Here is a 13861-nt window from a genome sequence, read left to right on the forward strand (position 1 = left end):
CTTTGCTGCACGCGCAGCAAAGGATCAGAGGCAATTCACAAGAAGTACCTGGCAGAGGGCCTGCCACATGAAGAACACTGAAAATGGCAGTTTTTGCAAGGACTATACTGACTCCTCTACCAATGAGGGTAAAGAGGCAAAAGCAAGGGGGGAGGCCAAAGAGCTCACTAAGCTGGTAGCTGGGTGTCAGGGAGCCCTCCCTATTCAGAATGTTTCACAGGTCAGATGGACTGTGGTTTGCCCACCACAAAACATAGACTCAGAGCCCTGACTCATGGGTGATGTGAGCATAATGCCTGAAGTCTAAAAGATATGCTGATGTTATTAGAAGGCTTCCCTTTCTCTATCGATAATATCTTAAGGAAGATAACAAAATTCTGAATGACATATAATGATTCTATTATGTTAATGAGAACCTTTATTCAAATGTATGTTTCCATCATCAGAGGTTGATCTTGAACTTGGTTTGCATGCCTGAGCCTAGTGTTAGCCAACTTCCAGAAATCAAGGGCAAGGTGGCATAGAACTAATCCATTATATTATGGATATGTACTTTAGTAATTAAGGCAAAGAGATTGTGAGATACTCTCTAAATTCTAATAAAACTACTCAAACCATCTAAGAAACATCTTGAAATTATGGCAGAAGTCAATAAATCTGTAGTGAAGCATTACCTAAGCAACAATCCAAAGAAAAACTGCTTTTTATACAAGATCTCTTACAAAGGTTTCTGTCAAATTTATTTTGGCCTAATTACATTTCATTCCTTCTCTCCTTTTTACACCTCAGTGTTCCTAATACCAATACAACCAAGAATAGGCAGAGAGGGGGCCCTGGACAGTTGGCTCAGTGGTAGAGTGTCGGCCTGGCGTGCAGGAGTCCCGGGTTCGATTTCCGGCCAGGGCACACAGGAGAAGCGCCCATCTGCTTCTCCACCCCCCCCTCCTTCCTCTCTGTCTCTGTCTTCCCCTCCCGCAGCCGCAGCCGAGGCTCCACTGGAGCAAAAAGATGGCCTGGGCGCTCGGGATGGCTCCTTGGCCTCTGCCCCAGGCGCTAGAGTGGCTCTGGTCGTGACAGCGCGACGCCCTGGATGGGCAGAGCATCGCCCCCTGGTGGGCATGCCGGGTGGATCCCGGTCGGGCGCATGCGGGAGTCTGACTGCCTCCCTGTTTCCAGCTTCAGAAAAATAAAAAAATTAAAAAAAATAAAAAAGAATAGGCAGAGAGGGACAAAAGGGGTTCTCTGCTTCCTCTACCTATACAGACAATACAAAGAAAACCCAGCCCAAAGAAAGCAACCAGGAGGCCCTAATTACTTGTTAAAGTCCATGAGTAATTACTTGGCTTTGAGAAGGGCATCGGCAGCCTCATCTACTGCCTTTCTGCGTTCCTTCAATGCACCCTCCACTGTGCGCCACTGAGCTGACTTCTTCTCACCTGCAATCTAAACACAAAGTTTTCATTACTAGATATACCTCATTTTGTAAAGTATATAAATGTATAATCAGTATGCTGTACAACTAAAACAAAACTAATATAAATTGTATGTCAATTGTAACTGAAAAATTAATATTTTTTAAGCAAGGAGGGACAGAAAAGGACAGACAGGAAGGGAGAGAGATGAGAAGCATCAATTCGTAGTTGCAGCACTTTTGTTCGATTGCTTTCTTATATCATATATACTTTGACCAGAGGAAGGGGGGCAGCAACTAAGCCAATGACCCCTTGTTCAAGCCAGTGACCTTTGGGCTCAAGCCAGCAACCATAGGGTCATATCTATGACTCCACTCTCAAGCCAGATGACCGCATGTTCAAGCTGGCAAACTCAAGGTTTCGAATCCGGGTCCTTAGTGTCCCAGGCCAACTCTCTATCCACTGTGCTACCGCCTGGTCAGGCTGAAATAAATTAATTTTTAAAAAATAAAAGGAGCCAAATCTTAGTGCCCCAAAACATTTGAATTGTATAAAAAATTAATAACTGCTATTATTGTCATATGATAGACCAACATGACCAAAAACAGAAACATGTGACATTAAAGTCAAAGGTAAAAAGTTATATGCAATAATTATTCAGAGAAGAAATTCTTTTTTTAAATTTATTGATTTTATTGAATCTTGTATGTGCCCTGACCAGGGAGCAAACCCTTAACCTTGGGTGTATTGGGACAGTGCTCGAACAACTGAGCTACCTACCTGGCCAGGGTCAGAGCAGGAACTCTTCATCTATAGAGCATGGTGATGCCCCAAGGTTGCCAGCTTGAGCACAGGCTCATCTGGTTTGAGCAAGGCTCACCAGCTTGGACCCAAGGTTGCTGGCTTGAGCAAGGGGTCACTTGGTCTGCTGTAGCCCCACGGTCAAGACACATACAAGAAAGCAATCAATGAACTAAGAAACCACAACGAAGAATCAATGTTTCTCATCTCTCTTCCTTCCTGTCTGTCTGTTCTTATCTGTCCCTCTCTCTGACTCTCTCTGTATCTGCCACACACACAAAAAAAATTAAATTAAATAAGTAAATAAATAAATAAATAAATGTACACTGCATGGTGAGGCTCAAAGAAATCCATGACCCATTTCCCATTAACCAGCCACTGTTTCCACACACAAAATTTTAACAGGCTGTTGTTTCTGTGCATATGAGCATTCTTACTAGAGTTTCAAAAGAAAACATGAAGCAGAAAAAGTTAATAAGAAAAAAACTTATCACAAATTATATTTGTTGATTAAATCATTCTTCAACAAAGCATTGGTCCTTAAACTTCTCTTAACTGGCAGGTCTGCCTACCAAATATCATAGTTTAAGAATAAGCAAAAAGTTTACATATTTGTAAGGTCCTTACTCCTTTAAAACATTATCCTAAAGAATGACATTCTCTAATCCATATGGTGAAAACCCACTAATGTCAACTTTTGCAACCTGAATTTTGTAGAATGTGCATTATATAATATATATAGATAGATAAAACATATATAAATAAGTTTCCCTTGAAAATTTCTTATGCAGGTCCATCAGTTTTCCTCCAACATTGGAACTGATTGTCACTTCTTCAACGAAGCAGAGTTGGCTCATATTTAAGAAACACAGCATAACTCCCCACCCTCACCGGTAACACTGTAATCACACTCAATGCAGCAAGGCACGCACACCACAGGAGATTCAAGAACCCAGATCGCTGAAGGCGCAGATGACCCAGCTCCCATCCTCCCCCCATTCTGCATCACATGCACAGTAAGTGGAATGTTATTTGGCATTGTCTGAACTATCTTCAATTATTTTAAAATTAACTGTTAATGATTTTATGCTTTTCCCCTTTTTCCTTTTGCCAAGTGCATAGTTTAAAGTGAACGTGTTCTGTGCAGATATGAAGCAAAATTACCTTATGGCTTCTCTTGCAAGTACATTGTGCTAGGACCCTAGGGATGTAAACTAAATTATCAGAGAACAAAATACTGTTATTTAGGAAAAAATAACTGACTTGGTTCAATAATTACATTTCAAATTGCCCCACAAGGACCACTGCAGGGGCTGCTGCACATCCAGAACACTATCAACATCTCTGTAAGGAGTCTTGGGCTATGGATGCCCAATTTGTATCTTCCCTTGTTAGAAAAACAAATAGTCTGCCTCTGTAGTCCTAGGCCTGCTGTTTGGGGAGGACAGCTCAGCAAAATAATGCCTCCTGTTTTGGTCATTCGAAACCAATTCTCCACATTATGTTCCCAGTGACATCTAGCATGGTTTCCATTTTAAAGGTACATCTATTAAACTGGGGAACAAATTTTTTTTCATTTTCTGTTGCATGAGGTTTTAGAACTGTTTCTATATATTTCTGCATCTCTGATTCCAAATCTGAAATCCGTTTTTTGGTGAATGCTCTGGTTTTTATGTAATTTTAATTTCTTTTTGTTACAGTTAATGACATGCATTGGTTTTTAAATTGGAGTTAAAGGGCCACGACTCTTGGATTGAACATAACCACAAGGCAATTAATGTTTTACAAACATCACTTTTACATAATTGTAGTTGTTTTTAATGTAAAAAATTATTATCTGATAAAAACACCCTCTAATTTTGTTTTAAGATTGAATCATGGCTTCTTTGAGTAGGCGTAAATGTAAGAATAGTCCTGACACCTTCTGTTATATATGTGGCTGTTACACACTTCAACGTCAAAGGCGCAATAGTTCATCATTTGTGACCCGTGTATATGTTGCCTATTTTCAAGTTCCCTTTGGTGATCAAGACAAGAATTGGGATTCTCATATTGTGTGTCATAATTGTGAGGAAATGCTTCGTGACTGGATAAAAGGAAAATGCAAAGGAATGCCTTTTGGTATTTCCATGGTTTGGTGTGAACCTAAGGACCACAGCAGTGACTGTTATTTCTGTCTGATCCATACAAAGGGCATCGGCAAGAAAAAACAGCATATGATCGCATATCCTAATATTCCTTCAGCAATACGACCTATCCCACACTGAGACACTCCCGGTTCCAGTTTTCAATGGTTTTACTTCTTCTAAGTGTATTTTGATAAGATGTATGAGGAAATGGTTGTAGAATCTGAAGGGTTTTCTTATGATGCCAAGCAGTCATTAACCCCTCAGCTGTTTAGACGAACTGAATTGAATGACTTAGTAAGAATGACATAAAAATAGTCCTCGACTTTCTGAAGTATGAGGAGCATAACTGGATCATTTGTGTGGATCTTAAAATGGTAAATTTCCTGCTAGGACAACAGAGAGGTTTCACGAAGTATCCTTGCTTTCTGTGTTTGTGGGACAGCCGAGCTCGGGAGAAATACTGGACACAGAAGGAGTGGCTGAAACGTGAAGCTCTGGAAGTAGGGATGCAAAATATTGTGAATGAACCTGTAGTTAATTGAGACAGGATTTTTCCCTCACTTCACATCAAACTTGGCTTAATGAAGCAGTTTGTTCAGGCTCTGAATAGAGAAAGTGAATGCTTTCAACATATTATTTCTGCTTGTCCTGCCTTGTCTTTCGAGAAGATAAAAGTAGGTGTATTGGATGGAACTCAAATTTGAACCATCATACGCTACGAAGAATTTGCCAGGAAGATGAATAAGGAGGAGATAGCAGCATGGCAATCTTTTGTGGCAGTTACAAAGAACTTCCTTGACAACAAAAAAGCAGAAAACTATGAACTTCTGGTTCAAAGGATGCTGTTGGCTTTCCACAACATTGGGTGTAACATGAGAATTAAGATTCACTTCCTGAACAGTCACCCTGATAAGTTTCCTGAAAATCTTGGAGCTGTTAGTGATGAGCAGACTACTGCTGGAGCATCAAACGAGATTGTCCTCAACAAGTACACAAACGCAAGAGCTACAAACACAAATTTTTGCCTGAATAGAATTTAAATAAGTTTTACGCAAATTTTATGATTAAAATAAGTGTTTTAATATGTTCTATTTTGAAATTGTAGACAAATTCTGATGCAATCATATTTTTTAGTTTATTAACGTATTTACTACATTATATAAATTATATTTTCACAAAGATGATACCCAAGAAGACATTCTACTTCATTATGTTAAACTAAATGTTGAAAATTTTACAATAAGATGAAAACCTAAAATCTTGAATTGCAAAAAAACTGTAGCTTACAAAGAAAAACTAATGTCAGATTTGAGATCAGCACACACACTCGAATTAGGTAAAAACAAGTGTTTTTGTGGCTGCAACAAAAATTTTGTTCCCCAGTGTTATCAATGGAAAGTTTAAAGAACCAAGTCCCTGAACCTTGTCACTGGACCACTGCGGCAGTCTGAGAAAACTTCTCAGAATACCAGTTTCAAATGCTTAAAATGATACTATAGGCTCTGGCTCTAACCAGTGTGTGGATGTCCTGGGCTTGATTCCCAGTCAGGACACTCAGAAAAAGCAACCATCTGCTTCTCAACCCCAGCCCCTCCGCTTCTCTCTCTCTCTCTCTCTTTCTCTCTCTCTCTCTCTCTCTCCCCTCCCTTCTGGCAGCCATGGCTCAATTGATGCAAGTGAGTTGGCCCTGGGCACTGAGGATGGCTCCATGGAGCCTCTGCCACAGGTGATAAAAACAGCTCGGTTGTAGCCTGACCTGTGGTGGCGCAGTGGATAAAGCATCAACCTGGAAATGCTGAGGTCGCCGGTTCAAAACCCTGGGCTTGCCTGGTCAAGGCACATATGGGAGTTGATGCTTCCAGCTCCTCCCCCGTCTCTCTCTCTCTCTCTCTCTCTCTCTCTCTCTCTCTCTCTCCCCCCCTCTCCTCTCTAAAACGAATAAATAAAAAATTAAATTAAAAAAACCACGCCCTTAAAAAAAAAAGAGTTGTAAAACAAAACAAAACAAAACAAAACAGCTCGGTTGTGAGCATGGCCCCAGACAAGCAGAGCATCACCCTCAGATGGGGTTGCTGGGTGGATCCCAACAGGGCACATGCAGGAGTCTGTCTATCTCCTTTCCCCTTTAGTTCATTGATTGCTTCTTATATGTGCTCTTACCGGGGGGCTCCAACTGAGCCATTAACCCCGTGTCTGTCTCTTTCTCTCACTAAAGAAAAAAACAAAAACAAAGAACATTTAGAGGTTTTTCTTTGTCTATTTTTTTTTTAAGAAAATTATGTTCGATTATCTGTATTTAGTAAGAGAAAGCCCATACTAGGCGGAAGAAGTCAGTTTCTTAAATACAAGTGTAGTCACTCTTTGGCTCACCTCAGAATTGTCCATGGCTGCTTTCAATATGTTGGAGTGGGCGTTGACGGCCTGGACTGCAGCATTCTGGGCTACAATGGCCTGCTGAGTGACGTGAGCAGTTTGGCTCAGAGCTTCTTCTAAGCTCTTGGCTAAAGCTAAAGTAAAAAGAACAGTTAAAAAATAGATCCCCCCAGAAATAACTTTATTTTAAACTTTCACTCTTCTGCTTAGTTTTCCATTGCACTTCCCCCCAAATGTTAAAGCGACAAAAAACACAGATTTAGAGAATCAAAGTTTCATTTAAAAGTACAATAGCCTGGGCCCTGGCCGGTTGGCTCAGCGGTAGAGCATCGGCCTAGCGTGCGGAGGACCTGGGTTCGATTCCCGGCCAGGGCACACAGGAGAAGCGCCCATTTGCTTCTCCACCCCTCCGCCGCACTTTCCCTCTCTGTCTCTCTCTTCCCCTCCTGCAGCCAAGGCTCCATTGGAGCAAAGATGGCCCGGGCGCTGGGGATGGCTCTGTGGCCTCTGCCCCAGGCGCTAGAGTGGCTCTGGTCGCAACATGGCGACGCCCAGGATGGGCAGAGCATCGCCCCCTGGTGGGCAGAGCGTCGCCCCTGGTGGGCGTGCCGGGTGGATCCCGATCGGGCGCATGCGGGAGTCTGTCTGACTGTCTCTCCCTGTTTCCAGCTTCAGAAAAATGAAAAAGAAAAAAAAAAAAAAAAAAAAAAAAAAAAAGTACAATAGCCTGAACAGGCGGTGGCGCAGTGGATAGAGCGTCGGACTGGGATGCAGAAAGACCCAGGTTCGAGACCCCAAGGTCGCCAGTTTGAGCATGGGCTCATCTGGTTTGAGCAATAGCTTACCAGCGTGGACCCAAGTTCACTGGCTCGAGCAAGTGGTCACTCAGTCTGCTGAAGGCCCACGGTCAAGGCACATATGAGAAAGCAATCAATGAACAACTAAGGTGTCGCAACAAAAAACTGATGATTGATGCTTGTCATCTCTCTCTGTTCCTGTCTGTCTGTCCCTTTCTATCCCTCTCTCTGACTCTGTCTCTGTTAAAAAAAAAAAATTAAAAAAAATAAAAGTACAATAAAATATTAGTAATTATTGAATCTGGATAATAGATCTGTGGGGGTTCATTTTCCTGTTTTTACTTTTATATACACCTATATTTTTTTCCAAATAAAATATTTTGGTATCTTGGCTGGCTGGTTTGGTTGGTTAGAGCTCATCCTGATACACAAAGGTTGCAGGTTCGATACCCGGTCAGGGCACACACACAGGGACAGATAGATGTTTCTGTCTCTCTCTACAATCAATAAACTTAAAAAAAACGTTTCATATTTTAGTAGAAAAAAAGTGCTTTAAGAAGGCTATCATTTACTTTAAATGGGAGGAACAGCCTGACCAGGCGGTGGCGCAGTGGATAGAGCTTCGGACTAGGATGCAGAGGACCCGGGTTCAAGACCCCAAGGTCGCCAGCTTGAGTGCAGGCTCATCTGGTTTGAGCAAAAAAAGCTCACCAGCTTGAACCCAAGGTCGCTGGCTCCAGCAAGGGGTTACTCGATCTGCTGAAGGCCCGCGGTCAAGGCACATATGAGAAGGCAATCAATGAACAACTAAGGTGTTGCAACGCGCAATGAAAAACTAATGATTGATGCTTCTCATCTCTCTCCGTTTCTGTCTGTCTGTCCTTGTCTATCCCTCTCTCTGACTCACTCTCTGTCTCTGTAAAAAAATAAAAATAAAAAAAAAATAAATGGGAGGAACAAGATTTAGGGCACTATAGTTAGTCCCTTTACCTATGAGAGACTATAAACTCAGCATAGCCATTTTTTATTTTAAATATCATATATATCCAAAGGAAAAAAGAGGTACGCATTTTCAACTCCTCAGCAGGAAGGGGTTACTCACAGTAAATTATCTGTATCACCAAGATATAGGAAGATTACAGACAGACAAAAGAAAGAAAAAGACAAAAAGACAAGCAAGAAAACATGCAAACAGGCCCTGGCCAAATGGCTCAGTGGATAGAGCGTTGGCCTGACATGCAGACGTCTCAGGTTTGATCCCTGGTCAGGGCCCAAGTGAGAAGCAACCATCTGCTTCTCTATCCTTCCCACTACCCCTTTTCTGTCTCCTCCCTTCTCGCAGCCAGTGGCTTGATTGGGTTACCGGTGGATCCCGGTTGGAGTGCATGCAGGTGTATGTCTCTCTGTCTCCCCTACTCTCACGTAGTAAAAAGAAGAAAAAAGAAAACATGCAAACAAAAAAAGAAAAGATAGCTTGGAAACAGACAGTACTTTTTCACAAAGAACTCAAAAAACAACAGACACCAGTATTCAAGATCACATTGCTATACGCTGCATCAAGAATAAAAAAGAAACCTACATAATTTTTAAGTAAGCAAGGAATGATTTTAGATATACTACTAAAATGGGAAAAAGAACATCTGAAGAAAGAAGGCCAGTGAGAATATCAATTTATCAGATATCAGATGACCAAAAGAAAAATACATTTGGCACATGAGATAAAAACAAAAGGCAATTTTTAGCAAAAGCATAAACTGAGCATAAATGAAACCTATGAAGCACACACTCTCTGCAACACCAGATGAAAGGAGAAGGCTAATACTAAGAAAATACCAAGACATAAATATGAGACTGAGGATTGATGGAAAACACAGGGAATAGAGCCTACAAAGGAACACCTGTGAATTAATGGTGGGAATTCCAGCACAAAATAACAGTACTACTTTACAGAGACACTCAGACTCCAGGAGATCAGACCACTAGGTCGAAACCCTCTTCAGAATCCTACTCAGTGTGCTTTTTTGGGGGGAGGGATACCGACTTGTATGAGTTCCATATATATTTTAAATATTAAACCCCCTATCAAATATATGGTCTGCAAATATACTACTCACAAAAATTAGGGGATATTTTATCGCTTCATATTCATTTTGAAATATCGCCTAATTTTTGTGAGCAGTATGTTTTCTCTCGTTCCCTGGGTGGGTTTCCTTTTCATTTCATTGACTATTTCTTTTGTTGTACAGAATTTTTTTTAGTTTGATGTAGTTCAACTTGATTTTTTTGTGCTTTGATTCTCAATGAAATTTTTATACATACACTTTTTAATTAAAGTTTGGGAGAAAATTAAGTGGTAATAGATAAGATCCTGAGTTCAGAGGCATCAATATATTGCAGCACAGTACAATAAATTATGTTCCCTGTACCTTATTTAAGACAGGAAAACACATTTTTATACATCTATTATCTTTTTTTAGACCATCAAAAAAAATTGAAATGTAAAACAAAACTTTGTTTCAGATAGCTGTAATGCAGAACTGTGTGGAACTCCCCCCCAACCCCCATGTCAGACAAGGACTACTGCAGTGAGTCTAGAGGCTGTGTACTAAACCGGAGTGTGAACCCCTTCAACCTGCACAAATAAACTCAGGAGTTTAACAACTAAAAGACTCTTAGGCCATACAACTTAACACCAAAAAAACAATCCAGGCCCTGGCCAGGTGGCACAGTGGATAAAGTGTCATCCTGGTGCGCCAAGGTAATAGTTTGATCCCAGTCAGGGCATGAACAAGTAAGTAATCAATGAGTGCACAACCAAGTGGAACAACTAGTTGATGCTTCTCTTTCTCCTCCTTCTCCCTCAAAATCAACAGAAAAAATTAAAAATAAAACAATCCAATTAAAAAACAGGCAGGACTTGAATAGATATTTCTCCAAAGAGGACATACAGATTGCCAAGAGACATATAAAAAGATGCTCAAAATCACTAATAATCGGCCTGACCTGTGGTGGCGCAGTGGATAATGCGTAAACCTGGAAACACTAAGGTTGCCGGTTCAAAACCCTGGCTTGCCTGGTCAAGGCACATATGGGAGTTGATGCTTCCTGCTCCTCCCCTTTCTCTCTCTCTCTCTCTATCTCCCTCCATCCTCTCTAAAATGAATAAATAAATAAAATTTTAAAAAAATCACTAATAATCAGAGAAATGCAAATTAAAACCATAATGAGATATCACCTTACACCTGTCAGAATGGCTATCATCAATAAATCAACAACAAGTGCTGTTGAGGATGTGGAGAAAATAGAACCTTCATGCACTGCTGGGACTGCAATGGTGGCAGCCACTGTGGAAAACAGTGTGGAGTTACCTCAAAAACAAAACAAAACAAAAAACAAAAACTACCTTATGATCCAGTAATTCCACTTCTGGGTATTACCTGAAGAAATCCAAAGCACTAATTTGAAAAGTTATATGCATCCCTATGCTCACTGCAGTATAAGTTATAATAGCTAAGATATGGAAGCTAGCTAAGTGTCCATCAAAAGATGACTGGATAAAGAGTAAAAAAAAGGACAGGATACATATATACAATGGACTCTTAGCCATAAAAAAGAATGAAATCTTACTATCTGTGACAGCATGGATGGACCTAGAATGCATTATACTTAGTGAAGTAAGTCAGACAAAGACAGATACCGTATGATTTCATTTATATATGGAATCTAAAAAAAGAAAGTAAAAAAACAGAAACAGACGTGTAGATACAGAGAACAAAATGGTGGTTGCCAGATGGGAAGGGGCTCGGGGGGCTTAGTGAAAAAGGTAAAGGGGTTAAAAAGTACAAATTGGTAGTTACAGAACAGGCATGGGGATGTAAAGTACAGCATGGGGAATACAGTCAATAATATTATAATAACTGTGTATGGTGCTACATGGATTCTAGATTTATTGGGGGGGGGGGAAATCACTTAGTAAATTATATAAATGTCTATAACCACTATGCTATATACCTGAAACTAATATAATATTGAACGTCAACTGTAATTTAAAAAAGAAAAGGAAAAAAAAGACTCAAGCAATTGCAAACAAACAATTTCTGTTAACCAGAGTATATAAAGAACCTTTAGCACTAAACATAATAAAAACAAATGGGGGAAGTGGCCCTGGCCGGTTGGCTCAGTGGTAGAGCGTCAGCCTGGCGTGCAGGAGTCCCGAGTTCAATTTCCGGCCAGGGCACACAGGAGAGGCGCCCATCTGCTTCTCCACCCCTCCCCCTCTCCTTCCTCTCTGTCTCTCTCTTCCCCTCCCACAGCCAAGGCTCCATTGGAGCAAAGTTGGCCCGGGCACTGAGGATGGCTCTGTGGCCTCTGCCTCAGGCACTAGAATGGCTCTGGATACAACAGAGCAATGCCCTGGATGAGCAGAGCATCACCCCCTGGTGGGTGTGCCGGGTGGATCCCGGTCAGGCACATGCAGGAGTCTGTCTGACTGCCTCCCCATTTCTAGCTTCAGAAAAAAATATAAAAAAAAAAAAAAGAGAAAGAAAGAAAAAGAAAAACAAATGGGAGAAGTACATGTATCATTTGGTGTTCTCCCCAACAGTACACTAAGAACAGCTCTTGTCACCTGGGTAAGAGAAGTTTGGAAGGAAAGAGCACAAATGATGAAATACAGGTGGTGAATAGTGCAATGCCACTAAAGAACAAAAGAAACCCCAGCTAGATGATAGGTGAGAAGTTTATGCCGATGGTTGGAGAACTAACAGGGATGACCCAAAGTACTTAGGAAGCCATCTGGTTTACATACACTCAAGCTTAATTTGTTCTTGCTTTTCTTGTTGGGCAAGACGAGCTGCAACTTCTTCGGGTGGTCGCTCCCTTACAGAAGTTGAGGATGTTTCCTCTTGCAGCAAAAGTAAAGAGGAAATCAAATTTCAGCACAGAATTTCAACAGTGCACAGGGATATAAAAATACCATCGTTGACACTTGCCAGTTACATCAACCAAGAGCATCACGCAATGACTCCAACATAAAGAAATAAGGATCAGTTCTTAAACCCCTTGTTTTCAAAGATTTATTTAGATTTTGAAATTGCAAAAATTACCTAAGCAAGTCTTCAGACTTAAAATCAGTATAAATGCGTACTTACATAGTGTCTACAGGTTGTCTAGGCATTAAATAGTGCTGATGAGTGTATCATTTATAACACCACAAATATAAATAATTAAACTACCTGAAGTTGCAGGCTTGGGTTTTCCTTCACCAATTTGAGGGTGATCAGTTTTTATAGATTCCTCATGCTGAACGGCAGGGGCTGGGACCGACAGTGTCTCACCTGCTGCAGAAATAATTTGAGCTGCCTCTGTAGGTGCTATAAATATATGTTACTCACGGTAGTAATAGTTTCCTGAGGTAACAGAGAAACACACAGGAATCTACTACGACTATCATTCATGTCTGACTCCTTAAAGACACAGAGGCATGTGCTGCCACTGTTCAAACAAACAAATAGACGGGCACTGTCCACCACATACACAAACCCACATAAGATGGGCAACAGCTGGGAAACACCAGAGAAAAGAATCTCGTCAGCATCCACCTGCATTTCAACCTTCATTATTCCTCAGGCAAGGCTTCTAGTGACAGTACTAAGTGGTACTAAATCCAAACATGTCAGAAAGAAGTGGACATAATATTTACATAACATGGAAAAAAGGAAAATGGAGCCTGTAATGAAGAAGGAACACAAAAGAAAGTAATTAGCCAAAAAAATTTTAATTGAAGAGTGTCAGAGATAAAACAAGATGTGAGCAAGAAGATGACAATTTAAAGGAAGAAGATGACAATTTAAACACAAAAAGTTCACAGTGAAGATAGTGAAGAACAAAATCCAGTTAAAATTATGACATATTTTTAAAGATAGGAAGGGTGAAAAAACGCAAGAGCTCATAACATAAATAAAGTGTTATAAAGTGTTGAAAAGAAAATGAGTAATACTAGAGGGAAAACAGCAACAAAATGAAGAAAAACTTTTTTTTTAAAAATAAACCGAAGGTCTCATTTAAAAGCTAAAGCTGGATTATCACAAAACCCATTAACTGTCTCCTTCTTCTGCCTCTGGTCCCTTATGTATTCTCCACAGTAGTAATTTTATTAAAATAAAAGTCAGATATCAATCCGCTGGTTCAGAAACCTCCCAAGGACTTCCCATCGCACTTAGAATTTAAAGCACAATTCTCTTACGGTGCCCTCCAGGACTGCCCCAACAGGCTTTTTGCTCCCTCTCTGACCTCATTTGCTAGTGTTCGCTGGCTCCCCTCCAGCTTCATTCGCTTCTTGCTAGAAAAT

General features: G+C 40.7%; 1 protein-coding gene across 10 annotated transcripts in view; it reads right to left on the reverse strand.

The window, feature by feature from the left end:
* Nucleotides 1-13861, reverse strand: part of IMMT (inner membrane mitochondrial protein) — a 49530-nt gene that overhangs the window by 16086 nt on the left and 19583 nt on the right. For 2 of the 10 annotated variants that reach the window (XM_066267618.1, XM_066267616.1), the window contains exons 5-8: nt 12747-12851; nt 12320-12415; nt 6713-6849; nt 1340-1443 (exon numbers count right to left, since the gene is read on the reverse strand). In XM_066267618.1, the coding sequence (XP_066123715.1) occupies nt 1340-1443; nt 6713-6849; nt 12320-12415; nt 12747-12851 (442 nt within the window). Of the gene's footprint in view, nt 1-1339; nt 1444-6712; nt 6850-12319; nt 12416-12746; nt 12885-13861 lie in introns of all 10 variants that reach the window. The other 8 variants (XM_066267615.1, XM_066267613.1, XM_066267622.1 and 5 more) reach the window with 6 other exon arrangements.

Source organism: Saccopteryx bilineata, chromosome 3, assembly GCF_036850765.1.
Source record: "Saccopteryx bilineata isolate mSacBil1 chromosome 3, mSacBil1_pri_phased_curated, whole genome shotgun sequence".
Taxonomy (NCBI): Eukaryota; Metazoa; Chordata; class Mammalia; order Chiroptera; family Emballonuridae; genus Saccopteryx; species Saccopteryx bilineata.